Source organism: Xenopus laevis, chromosome 8L, assembly GCF_017654675.1.
Source record: "Xenopus laevis strain J_2021 chromosome 8L, Xenopus_laevis_v10.1, whole genome shotgun sequence".
Taxonomy (NCBI): domain Eukaryota; kingdom Metazoa; phylum Chordata; class Amphibia; order Anura; family Pipidae; genus Xenopus; species Xenopus laevis.
In genome coordinates this window covers 35,225,103-35,238,995 of record NC_054385.1, presented here as the reverse complement: position 1 = coordinate 35,238,995, position 13,893 = coordinate 35,225,103, and the positions used below count along the sequence as shown (strand labels likewise).

Sequence of the window (13,893 nt, the reverse complement as noted above, 5' to 3'; positions counted from 1 at the left end):
ATCTGTCCCTCTTGCTGCAATGTATGCTGAACGGAGGGCTGCGCAGCATTACACATACTCAAACTGGGCTCTCTGATTGGCTCAATTTCTCCTTTGCCAACAAGCTGACTGGATAAAGTTGGACAGTCGCCCCTGGAGGCAGATGGAGGCACACTTGCAAGCAGTATGTGAAAAAAATTTTGACGCACACTATACTTGTTTGCTATAATTTGGAGATACTACAGCAGCTCAACTGCCGCCCCTTCTGACTGCTACGATTTTGCCTCATTATAGAAGCACCCCTGATAGTGTGACGCAAGCATCAATTGGCTTGTCATCCGGTTAAATAGCTGATGCCCAGCCTAGAATGTTAGAGTGGAAAACATTTTCCAGTGAAAATGACTTGTATAATTTTTTTCTGAGCCTATGCTACCTGCTCCCATTCCTGCTCAGGGCAGATTATGATGAATTCCTCTTTTAGACCCAAGGGGTACAGCAAGAGAAGGATTATGGAGCGATAACCAGAAGACAGCTACACTAGCACTGTCCCCACCGTAGGCACCGGCATCTACTGCTTTGTTGTCTGAACGACCTTCCCACCCCCTTCATCACCCGGCCCACCCCTGCCGCAAGCACCACCTGCAGTTCAGCATGCATGTACATGAACCAAGGAGAAACGGGGCCATAGAGATGCTGCTGGAGATGAAGGACATGGAACAGTGAATGGCACACATGAAAGAGATATTGGCACGCTTGGCCAACCCTCCTCCTTCTCCTCCATAGTGGTTTCTCTTTCTTTCTTTGCAATTTCTTTTTATTGAATTTTATAACAATAATTATACATCAATAAATAATTCATTTAGTAAATTGACATGACAATTTCAAAGCAAATTAAATAAATAATTGATAAATTAATAGAAGTATATTAACCAATACTAGTAAAAACCAGTGAAAACTAGAAAAGAGATTGTAAATACATTGAAAAATAACTTCCAAAACAGGAGCAGTATCTTTAATCCAAAAAATTGTCTTACGTGCTGCTGCAGTAATCAATAAACAAAAATGAATCATTTCAGCAGAAACATTATATACTTTGAAATAGTCTCTAAGATCAAGAAGAGCGAACCGTGGGACAAGTTTAATTTTAAATTTAGTTTTCTTTGTAAATTCCGGTATGTTCTCCCAAAAAGTCTTGATAATAGGACATGACCAAATATAGTGGAAATATCCACTATTTTCTAGAATTTTTCTAGCACTTCTGCAGTTCCTCCTGCCACAACCGGAAAAACACAGTGCGCGTGCACGCATGAGCACACGCATGGCAGCAGCAGGGCCAGAGTGGAAGCTGGAGGCAGAAGACGCGCGGCGCAGCACGGCAGAGGGTGGCCCATAGGCAGCAGCCCCGGTGGGCCAGTCCAACCCTGCATTACATAGTATTTCAGATTCAGTATACTCACACATAAAGGTGTATGATACATTCCTTTCCATTCCATTTGGGATACAGGGTGCCCAGAGATTACTCTGTTGGGAACAGATTTATTTTTTGTTAGATTGTAAACTATTAATATATTTAATAAAATCTAAATGGAAACTACATATGTGCCTACTGTTAAAGATTGGTTCAACAAAATTACGGAAATATGCAGATTTGAGGAAATGTCATCCCATACCCCTGATCAATTCACAAAATTCTCTACTACTTGGATAAGATGGTTCCTATTTAAGGAAACTGATCTTTACAAAACCTACCTTTCATGAGTTGTGGACCCAATACCACCCCTCTGCACCCCCCTCTCTTTCCCCCCCCCCACCTTAACCTTCTTTTCTAATTACACTTCTACTGTTGTTTCGTTTGTGTATGACTCTTTCTATTTTGGATTATATTAATTTCTGGCTGTTACGATGTGAAACACTGTTGACTCGTACTTATAAGTTTGTCATTTTGCAAACCCTAATCATAAGCGAACTTGTATGAGACACTGTAGATGTTTGCTCAACTGTTATAGATGTATGTTACATGGTACTGTTAATGCATTTACAGCTTTGTATCGCTGATAATTTACAATAAAGCTTTTTGAAAAAAAAAAAAAAGAAATCTAAATGGAACATTTTGGGTAAACAGCAATATAGTTACCATTATCAGTCCACCAGTGTCAAAAATCACCTTAGCAGCATGGGAGCCTTATTTTATCCACCATGTTGTGGTAATGTGTATCGGTTTACGAAGTAAAAAATGCATGGGATTCTGCATTCCCATTGACTCTAATACAAATGCTACTTTGCCTTTTTAAAATAGTCATTACATTAGATTAAGGCAGGGATCCTCAACCTTTAGAACCTGTGAGCAACATTCAGAAGTAAAAGGAGTTGGGCATACCTTCCAACTGTCTCGTTTTTAGAGGGACAGTCCCTCTTTTGACAGCTCAACCCGTAGTCCTTCGTTTGTACTGGAAAGTCCCGTTTTTCTCTGCACTGAACAGCCAGAAAAAGAAACAAAGTTTCTAACTTAATTGGCTTTTGGCAAGAACAGCCACAGCAGCAGAAAAGATACTTTCAAGATAAGCAAATAAGTAATTGTAAAGGGCAATTCACCTTCATTAGCAAAACTGTAATAACTGAAAAAAACACAGAAATATGTTCAAACTTTCATAACCTGACATTTTGTAAAATGAACATAATTAGGGGGTGTGGTCACAAAAATGGGCGTGATAAAAAAAACTGTTGCAGCATTGTACGTGGCAACTTCTTTGTCCCTCTATTTATTTCCAAAATGCTGGGAGGTATGGAGTTGGGGAGCAACACTAGCATGAAAAATGTTCTTGGGATGCCAAATAAGGTCTGTGATTGGCTGTTTCATAGCCCCTATGTGGATTGTCCGCCTACATTGAGGCTGTGTTTGGCAGTGCACCTGGCTTTTATGAAACCAAAACTGGGAGGCCACTGGGAGCAACATCCAAGGGGTTGGAGAGCCAACATGTTGCTCACGAGCTACTGGTTGTGGGTCATTGGATTAAGGGGATCTTATCCTAAAAAAAAATTAATTTTACAGAATGAAAGACTATATAATCCTAAGCAATTTTCCCATTTTTTGTCCATTGCACATTACAAGTTATATTAAAATGTAATAGCTATTCATGTACCTGTCTGTTCATTGCAATTCTCTACATTGCTGTTCCTGACTATTGAAACGATGTAGCCGAAGCCAGCTGATTAACAGAGAGCTTTGCAGGAGGAATTGCAGGAATTGCATGGTGGCCGGAGGACAGCTTTATTGTTTTACGAGTCACAAAGGGACAGACAGTTGCTGAAAGTACATTGACAAAGAACTTTAAAACCACTGATCATTTCTAACTAACGCATACGGAAATGTTGCTTGGAATTACATTTACTTTCATTAGCCCACATTTTTATATTGGACTTTATATCCCCTTTTAATGTACAAATGGCTTAAAGGGGAACTTGTGAAAATGAAAATTTAATATAAGCTTCAGCAAACTAAAATAAGAAACTTTCTAAATACAATCAATCAAAAATTCTGTACTGTTTCTGAAATAATCAAGTTAATCTTCACTATTCATCTCTCAGCATCTGTTTCTTCTCATTCTGTCTTCATTTAGGAGCTGGAATAATCCAATATATCTTATAGGGGGGGACTCCTTTTGCCTAGAAGATGTATTAGAGCTCACTCTATTAAAATCACCAGCCATCATGTCTCTCTATATGCAGGATTTGTGCAAAAGGCAGTTATTTTGTTAGATTTTGTTTGTACTGGAATCAGTTATTTGAGTGAGCTCTAATTCATCTGCTAGAAAAGGAAGATATATTGGATCATTCGTCTGACACCCTACTCCTACATGAAGACAGAATGAAGAGATACAGATGCGAAGAGAGGGATAGTGAAGATAAACTTGATTATTTCAGAAACAATGTAGAATTTGAAATCGATTGCATTTAGAAAGTTTCTTACTTCATTATTATGAAGCTTATATTAAATTTTCGTTTTTGCGATTGCTCCCCTTTAAAGAAAGAGGGGTACAACTATTCCTGAAACAGCTTTATTAAACATCCTGAGTTATGGGGTGTTTCTATTTATAATAGTGACCGTTAACCTCTTTATTGTTCTCCATTTTACACTTTCTATTCATTTCTCTCCATTATGCTTTTTCTCATTGAGTTCCCATCACAGAGACGTCACTTCCGATCATAGCCATCATCAGCGTTGGATTCTCCATTGCGTTTTTCTGTGTACTGGCTATGCTTATTCGCACGGAGAGGTGAGATTCCCCCCTGTAGTGTCATGGCTCTACAGCAGGCAGGAGTGAGCTGCAACCCTCCAATAGAACTCCTGCAACATCCCCTAAATATTGGCTACAATATGAACAACCTCTGCTGTGTGGCTGACTAGAAACCAGGTTATAAACACTCTGGGGCTCCTCTATAAACACTGGGCAAATTTGCACCTGGGCAGTAACCCATAGCAACCAACAAAGGTTTGCTTTCATTATTCAACCTGCAGGTGGCTGAAAAAGCCAGTGGTTGCTATGGCCTACTACCTGGGTGCAATTCTGCCCAGTGTTTATAAATGAGCCCCATGACTTTCAGTGCAGTCGGCAGCACATCTTACGGTTGATTCTCTTCCTGCTATAATCCTGATAATGTCAGTTTTCTGTATTATATTGTGTTTTCCACCTTTCCTTCTGAAGTTTTCCCATCTCTAATTTTCTGCCTGACCCCTTATTTTCCTGCTGTTTCCCTTCAGGATCTGGGTGATTCTAGTGCCTCAGATTCCAAACCCTGAGAAGGGTCTTCAGGATCTTTACAAAATGTACGACGGGGACTTCCAGGTGAGTAGAGAGTGGACTCGACTCCTCCATATTCCCAATGTAGTTATCCTTTTAGCTCACCTAAAAGCTTGCTGATACCTAGGCACAAAGTCATGCAATCCAATTTCAGACCCATTAGTTGCTCACAACAACCAATCAGAAACCAGAAAATGCTACCTGCTGATTGGTTACTAGAGGTTGCAAGAATTGCTGCAATCTTTGCACTTGTTATTGCATTGCACCTAAAATTAAAGGAAACAGTAACTTCAAAAAATTAAAGTGTTTTAAAGTAATAAAAATATAATGCAGTGTTGCCCTGTACTGGTAAACTGGTGTGTTTGCTTCAGAAACATTTATATTGTTTATATAAATAAGCAGCTGTGTACCAATGGGGGCAGCTATTTAAAGGAGAAAAGGCTCTGGTTACACAGCAGATAAGCTCTGTAGAACATTATGGTGTTATCCACTATTTAACCTGTGCCATATACAGTAGCCTTTTTTCAGTTTCCACCATTGCTAAACAGCAGCTTGTTTATATGAACTATAGTAGTGTTTCTCAAGCAAACAGATCAGTTTTACCAGTGCAGGACAACACTACATGATATTTTCATTACTTTAAAACACTTTCATTTTTTGGTGTTACTGTTCCTTTAAAGTTGGTCATACATGTAGATCTGCCCATGTGCATGGCCAAATTGGACTAATCGAATTGTTAGTACAAAGTATCACAACTTTCTTCTGATAGAACTTTTATACTTCTTATATGTGGGTAAATCGATAAGAGGTGCTCAAATGTTAGCTCTGCTGCCAAAAAAGAGCTTTCATCAAATGGTACAAAAATAGAAACAAATGGCACACTCACTTCAATGCTCCTGCATCAATTCAAACTGTTGACATTTTTATTTCGGTGAAATCTCAGCTGAGATTTCACCGAAATAAAAATGTCAACAGTTTGAATTGATGCAGGAGCATTGAAGTGAGTGTGCCATTTGTTTCTATTTTTGTACTAATCGAATTGTTAACTGATTCTAATTTATATATATTGGAATTATTTGTCTTCTTCTTCTGACTCTTTCCAGCCTTAAATGGGGGGTCACTGACCCCATTTAAAAAAACAAATGCTCTGTAAGTCTACAAATGTATTGCTATTCCTACTTTGTATTACTCATCTTTCTATTTAGGCCCTCTCCTATTCATAATCCAGTCTCTTGTTCACATTCAGTGCATGATTGCTAGGGTAATTTGGGCCCTAGCAACCAGACCGTTGAAATTGCAAACTTGAGCGCTGCTGAATAAGAAGCTAAATAACTCAAAACCCCCAAATCATAAAAAATGAAAACCAATTGCAAATTGTCTAGAAATATCACTCTCTACATCATAATAAAACTTTATTGAAAGGTGTACAACCCCTTTAATGTACAGTGCCTGACAGGCACTTGTGACATCACTTTTTAGGCGATCATAGCATGGAAACCCAATCACACACACTTCATTATGTTGTCCAAGCAGAGGTTTTACTGAATACTGTGCCCCCTCACAAACATCTGACTAGAGCCGCCCAGGCAGTGCCAGTAGTAGCTGTGACAAATACCAGTGTGTGTATGGTGTGACAAAAGCAGTCAACACAATTCCCCTCCCCCCCCCCGGGTGATTTTGTCATGTGCCAATCACAGAAGCATCAAGATGAATGCTGACATAAAAGTTATTTGCCAAATACATGGCCAGTATGTGTAAATTATAACAATTTCTGCTGTTGCCTGAAACATTTCCATCTTATCTTCCATCTAGGAATGGATTGGAGTTTCCAAAGATGTTGTGAAGAGTTTGAACCATAATTATACGGAGCCTTTATGCAGCGTTTGCGAGGACACAGAATGCCCAGTGGTAGAGAACAAGAAGCCTCCACCCACCTAAATCAACTGGGATTTGGGACGGAGATTGAGCAAAATGTTCGATTTTCTCTAGAAAGACGTACAGTATGCAATGGCTGCATGGCAATAAAACAATGGCAACTAAAGGGGAATGTGTTTTGCTTTTCTTCCAGCTTAAATATCTATATTATATTTTAGCCTTATCTATAAATCAGCTGCTCTGTGCTACTATTATATTGAATTTAGTGTATGGCTGGCTGTATTAAAGGGACCTTTTATTTAGCATTTGTTGCGTTGAAACAATGGCACCTCAATGATGCAAATACACATTTTACAAAGTGCTCACTGTGTACCTCCCTACAGCAAATCACCCCAAAAATACAATTGAGGAAACCGAGGGGAGATTTTACACAGGTGTCAAAATGTTTGTGTCGTTGATTTGTCAATAGTCAAATTTGTGAGGTTTTAGAATTTTTTTTCTACTATGAATAAACTTACAATTTAAGAAAACTTGAATGCTTGCTTATTTATTAAAAAATCCAAGTAGAAAAAACTCAATTGAATGCAATCTTGAAAAAAAAAAAAAAAACTGATACCTCGAATTTGTAAGTTTATAAGCACATGCAGGTTTACATGCTCAAAAAAACCTTGAAAATCTCAAATTAAAAAAAAAAAAAAATGGCTTGAGTTTTGCCTATGACGACTACCATTGACTACATGAACTTCCAAGCTTTTAAATGCCAAAGTTTTACATTTCAGTTTTTCTGTGCTTAATAAATACTAGGGATGCACTGAATCCACTTTTTTGGATTCGGCCGAACCCCCGAATCCTTGGCGAAAGATTTGGGCGAATACAGACCGAATCCTAATTTGCATATGCAAATTAGGGGTGGAAAGGGGAAAATATTTTTTACTTCCTTGTTTTGTGACAAAAAGTCACGGGATTTACCTCCCTGTCCCTAATTTGCATATGCAAATTAGGATTAGGTTCGGCCTGGCAGAAGGATTCGGCCGAATCCGAATCCTGCTGAAAAAGGCCGAATTCTGGATTCAGTGCATCCCTAATAAATAACAAACATTTTTTTTTTGAATCGTGGCAAAAATTTAAATTCAAACATTTTTAAGGAATATTTGGCACTGGATGTCCCAGAGCAACCCCCTATAGATTCAAGGATTTATTTAGAATTGCTTGAGTTTTCAGCTTTTAAAATTACAGTCAGAAAAATGGCAGAAGAGAAAACGGTGGAAATGATGCACGAATTAAACAAACTAATGTAGGATTGTAAGGTTTTCCTCCACCCCAGGAAATGTATTAGCCAGCTAGGCTGGATCCTTTTTCCCATACGGGAGGCGGAGTAGTTCCCCAGAGGTTATTAAAAGGGATGTTGCCATGTGTTCCCTCTCTTTCTAGTGCACCCACTCGCTGGAGGAGGTGGTGTGTGTCTGGGAGGGCCTGAGGTGGAGGTAGGCCTCAGTAAAGGAGCAAGCCAGTGTCAGGTCAACAAATGTAATAGGTCACTATAGGAGTGACAGATAAGTTCAGGAAAGTTAGTGAGCAGCCAAGGCTCCAATGAGGAGTTTAGTGAAGGGTTAGCACCCTGCGGTGACATTGCCGCCAGGTTAGGGATTTAAGTGGTTAAGCTCAGGGACAGAGAGATCCTTTACATATTGTATGTAAATAACCTGCTGCCACTACATGGAGTGTATCCTCTGAGCACACATCTTGAATATGTGACTGAGTATTGAGAAGTGTATCATCAGTTCAATAAATGTTCTAGTGTTCTAAAGAACCACTGGCGCCCAAACTTTATTTGATCAAGAGTGAATACTGTGTGTGTGCTTATGCCAAGTGGTAATCCCTTCCTTTATACCATAAGCAGGGGCCCCACCTGAAGATAAAGAGTCTAATTATATCGTGCCTACTGGGAGTTGCTGGGAGTTGGACCCCCTTGCACGGGTACCCAAACCAGTGGATAGTAACCCAAGTGAATTTTATGGAGAATTCCCAAGCTGACATATGACCCTACATTTCTAATAATGCTATAATACTTTCCCCTAGATACTGTGCCTATTAAGGAGGGAAGCCTTGAATCAGTGGGTATAACATTCCTTAGTTGCAAGTTATTATGTTATTAGTCTCGTGGTGTTGCCATTCACAGCCTGTCACAGCCTTAAAAATGTCACATCAGCACCAGTTAGTGATAAACTGAATATTTGCTGTAAAAAAAAAAAGAAATAAACACAGAAAAATGTGCAGAGAAGACAATATTAGCATTAACAGAAAAGCGTAGGCCTGTGTTATTTTTACACTCACTGTTCCACAGGAACTTCTTTACTAGATGGAGTGGGTGCTGGTGACATCAGCAGAATCTAGGCGGGGCTTTTTTTCCTCCTACATAAGGTTAACGGTTCTTCCCCCGTACATATTTACATCTTAGATGGATATCAATAATGGGCTGATATTCGAGCGGGTGCATACATTTCTCTTGTTATGATTCAGTTCTTGAATGAATTCCAGGAACAGATATTTTGCTTGGGGTGAGATGAGTAACGCTCAGTACTCACGACACAGCACAGTGTACATTGTGACAGGTCATTAAAGGAACAGTTCAGTGTGACAATAAAAACTGGGTAAATAGATAGGCTGTGCAAAATAAAAAACAGTTTCTAATATAGTTAGTTAGCCAAAAATGTAATGTATAAAGGCTGGAGTGACTGGATGTGTAACATAATAGCCACAACACTAATTCCTGCTTTTCAGCTCTATAACTCTGAGTTAGTCAGCGACTTGAAGGGTGGCCACATGGTACATTTCTGTTCAGTGAGTTTGCAGTTGATCCTCAGCATTCAGCTCAGATTCAAAAGCAGCAGTTATGGCCCCCTCAAGTCTCTGGTTACTGCCTGGTAACCAATCAGTGAAAACCAAGAGAGCTGAAAAGCAGGAAGTAATGTTCTGACTATTATATTAGACATCCAGTCTCACTTTAGCCTTTATACATTACATTTTTGGCTAACTAACTATATTAGAAATATTTTTTATTTTGCACGGCCTATCTATTTACCCAGTTTTTTATTTTTACACTGAACAATTCCTTTAATGAATATCTGTGGCCCTTCGCACAAGCCCAAAAATTTCATTACATGATCCCACAAATCTCTTTCTCATCAGCTGATTTTCTGACAATCTTGTTTGAATCAAAGTGATGATTATATTGTATCTTTGGCAGTAAGATTTATTAATAAAGACACATAATATGCACTGAATTTGTGTGACATAATATTCATGTATTTTTATATTCAGAATAGGACTGGTCCCTCGGTGTTGCTGCCTGCTTCAGGCGATTAGAGCCTGTGAGCTTGACATATAGTTTGGAAATATTGAGACCCATGTAGTGTAGAGAGCAGAGCTGGAGCCCTCAGGAAATAAAAGGTGCAGGCACCTAAAAGGATGAGCCAAAACACCCTGCTCTTGGGGTATTTTTAACATGGGCAGGTCTAGTTTGCTTTGCCCAGTACCCCCAAATGAGGCCTAGGATGCATTTTCTTATGGAATACCCTTGGTAGAGGCATTGAAGTGTGCCCAAGGCTCAGGAGCAGCTTGAAATACTGGGGATTGGTGGGAATCATGTGTGAGTGCTCAATAGCTAATGAGCAATCAGTAAATGTGTAATTTGGTTGTGCCCCTGGCCTGCTTACTGAAGGCCAAACCCACCCCAATCTTACCCTTTCTCTTCCCTGATCTTTCCAAAATTCACCCACAACTGCATCACTGCTCTGCCCACTGTTTTGTCCAAACAGTCCCCCACACACCCAATAAAACATATATGTCAACCCAGATCCGCAGAAACATAAGTAGATTTTTGGTAATAACGCCGATCACCGTCATTATTTTGTGGGTACCAAAATAAATATATATATCCTGCTGCTGAACTTTAATTCAGGTTTATGTCTCACACCTCCGTCATGAATGATTTTCTTTCCTTTCTTTATTTAAATAAGGAAATAAAATTAGCCCAGCTTTTCCCTTGGCTTGATATCTTTTCAAATGATATTTTCTCCAAAGCTGCCATTATTAAGATGACAGTAATAAGATGAACTGGGTGAGATCATGTGATGGTTGGTGTCACTTGCCTGCCCTCTTCTGTTCAGTGATTGGAAATGCAGTGACTGGATGGGACTAGTCTCCTGCATTCAACATGGAATTCTGAAAAACATGACATACTATATATATATATATATATATATATATATATATATATATATATATATATATATATATATATATATGTATATATTTATATATATATATATTTATATACACACACATACTGTGTATATATTGAAAGACGCTCTTAAATCTTGAAAATGAAATTAATGAAAAAATCCTTGTAGTACTCTTCTAAGTACTTTTGCAAATTATATTTATTTTTTTGAAGATTCCAAGATATAAGTAAAGAAAAAGGTAAGCTACTTAAAACACTACCTGCTGGCCAGGCCTTCCAACTGTGATTCAGGTGGGAGAACATAGACAAAAACTAGAGGATTGTTCTGTTGCTGCTCTGTTAGGGAAAGACATGAGAAACCTCAGATGACTTTGATCAGGATGGCTGCAGTGAGGCTTGGACAGCTATACAGGAGTGCAAGAAGCATGTTTGTATAGAAGTTTCATTAAAGAATTGCAATAAGCAACATTTACATCCATTCTTACGTGGCCACAACTGCATTGGCAAATATTTTGTCTCATAATTATATAAAGGCACGCGGCTACCGGCTAAGGACTTTTATACAAGTCGCAGATATCCAAGAAAACTTCTAGCAGGTTATTTACTAAAGTGGACCTGTCACCCAGACATAAAAAGCTGTATAATAAAAGTCCTTTTCAAATTAAACATAAAATCCAAATTCTTTTTTTTTAATTAAAACATCCATAACTGTTATAAGCTCATTTAAAAATCTCAGCTGTCAATCAAATATTGCTTGCCCCTCCTCTATGTCTTAAGCTGACCATAGACGCAAAGATCCGATCGTACGAATCAACGTACGATGGACTTTCCCATCTCCCGACCCACCTCTAACCATTCAGATCAAAGTCTTACCATTCCGATCAAATAAAGTAGTAGAAGAACAGATCAATGTTCTACCTCTGACAGCAATCTGACAAAGCTAGTGACAGTCTCCCACTGAAAATCGTACGATCAGCAATACACGCAGAGATATTATCAGCAGACGACAGAAATTTTCTAACCTGTCCGATCGACCAAACGACCGATCTCCGCCGGACGAAAAATGTCGGGACTCTCCACACACAGTCCGAAAATCCTATGAATCCTCAATTTGTACGATTGGATCGTTGTGTCTATGGCCAGCTTAAGGCATAGAGAAGGGGCCGGGCAAGCAATTACTTTCACTTTCCATTCAGCACTTCCTAGATGTCACTGCTCTCCACACATTCCCCCAGTTCTCTTCACCATTTAATTGTGTAGCCAGGGCATGGGGATGGACATCAGGTCCCCCATTCTGGTGTACAAACAAGATTCTGAGATGATACAAGACATGCCTTAATAACAGTGTCCACAAAATGGCTCCTGCCTGCTTGCTATAATTATGAATTCCCAGACTGATGGAAACAAGATTCAAATAATTTATACAGTGTAATTAAAGTTCATTTTGCTTGACTAACATGAAAAAATAGAATTAAGAATAATTTTTTTTGGGTGACGGGTCGCCTTTAAGGTTTGAGTTGTTTTTTTCCACGAAAATTCGAGTTTTGGAGTTGATTTTTTTTGGTCAAAACTCACATTTTCGGGTTAAAAAAAACCTACAATTTATTGAGATTTATAATACCCCAACCCTGGAAATAGCTTGAATCCAAAAATCCACCATCATATAGGAGGTTACATAGGAGTCAATGGCCCCTTGAACCGTTTGAAGATTTTAGCCTTCATGATGTTTGGGTTTTTTTGGAGGGTTCTCATTGAAAACTGGAATAATTTGATTAATTCAAGTTTTTTGGGTTTGGCACCTCGAACTCGCAGAATCGGGTTTTTGCCATTCAAGTTTTTTCTTAAATAAGAAACCATTTGAGCTGAGAGTTCAATCAAGTTAATTCGTATTTTACATGAGATGGTACCTTTCTTATAATAAACAAATTTCAGTGCCATTACATGGCATTACATGGCAACATGTAGAAGGATATATTCTGGCCCTTGTGCATTATATTGTTATGAATATCCTGGAACATATATCTTATTAACAGTGCTTAAAGATGTCAGCAATTATAATCAAGGCTTAGTGCTGAAATGTGTGTATTATAAAAAAATAATGTAATTAGAACCCTATGACCTGTATAAAAACACTTGGCGGTTTTTATATGGCCATGGAACTTCTCTGTGATTTCTAATATATTCCTTATAATGTACAATATTCCTTATATAACCATCAGTGTCCTGTTGTAAGACTATTAGTCCTCTAGAAAAGAACTAAATGTACTCAGTTTTCCCCTCTGAAAGAAGCAGCTCTAAAACACTCTAATCTTACAGACAGCAGAACAAATATTTAATTCAGTTCTTATTTCCTAAACGTAATAAACTTTCTGCAACACACTGGGCCAATCTCTGGAGTGGCTGTGTTTATTCCCTTCTATATAATAAAGAGTCATCCATCCTCTGATTAGACATCCTTTAAGGTTACAATGCCTCGCAAGTGAAAGTGGGTCACAGAGAAAAATACTTAAAAGATGTCATTATTTTCCTTCAGTTGAGAAGAATTGAAAGTTAGACTAAGGAAGGGCCCACCCCATAACTATCAAATTAAGACACAATTATCTAATCTCTGATTAATGGGAAATCCCTCCAGGCCGCTTCTCAGTGTTTTTATTAATCGCAAAAAAAGCCTGCTCTAAGCTGATTTTCTAGATATATAAATCCAACATATGAACAGGGGCGTAACTAGAGAGGAAGCAGACCCTGCAGCTGCAGGGGGGCACAGGAGGTATAGGAGGCCCTAATTAATGGGTAATTTTCATGTATATCGGTAAAACAGGACGACCTCTTGATGTTTGGTGGCCCTAAAAGTATTTTACTGTGGGTCTCAGCTTTTTTCTCACAATGCAATGTTCCCCCCTCCCAGAACTCCAGTGTTATTGCAACCATGCTAGAAGTTGCTTCAACCCGAAATGTGCTCCATTTTTACTGCATCACTTTCAGAAGGCTCCTCGGGCC

General features: G+C 38.7%; 1 protein-coding gene across 2 annotated transcripts in view; it reads left to right on the top strand.

Annotated features, from left to right (window-relative positions):
- The window catches only part of il2rg.L (interleukin 2 receptor subunit gamma L homeolog), a 47,202-nt gene extending 40,019 nt beyond the window's left edge, over nucleotides 1-7,183 (top strand). For both annotated transcript variants that reach the window (XM_041572686.1, XM_018229740.2), the window contains 3 exons: nucleotides 4,154-4,253; nucleotides 4,739-4,823; nucleotides 6,591-7,183. In XM_041572686.1, the coding sequence (XP_041428620.1) occupies nucleotides 4,154-4,253; nucleotides 4,739-4,823; nucleotides 6,591-6,716 (311 nt within the window). In that variant the 3' untranslated portion in view covers nucleotides 6,717-7,183. The remainder of the gene's footprint in view (nucleotides 1-4,153; nucleotides 4,254-4,738; nucleotides 4,824-6,590) is intronic.
- Nucleotides 7,184-13,893: the final 6,710 nt, after the last annotated feature.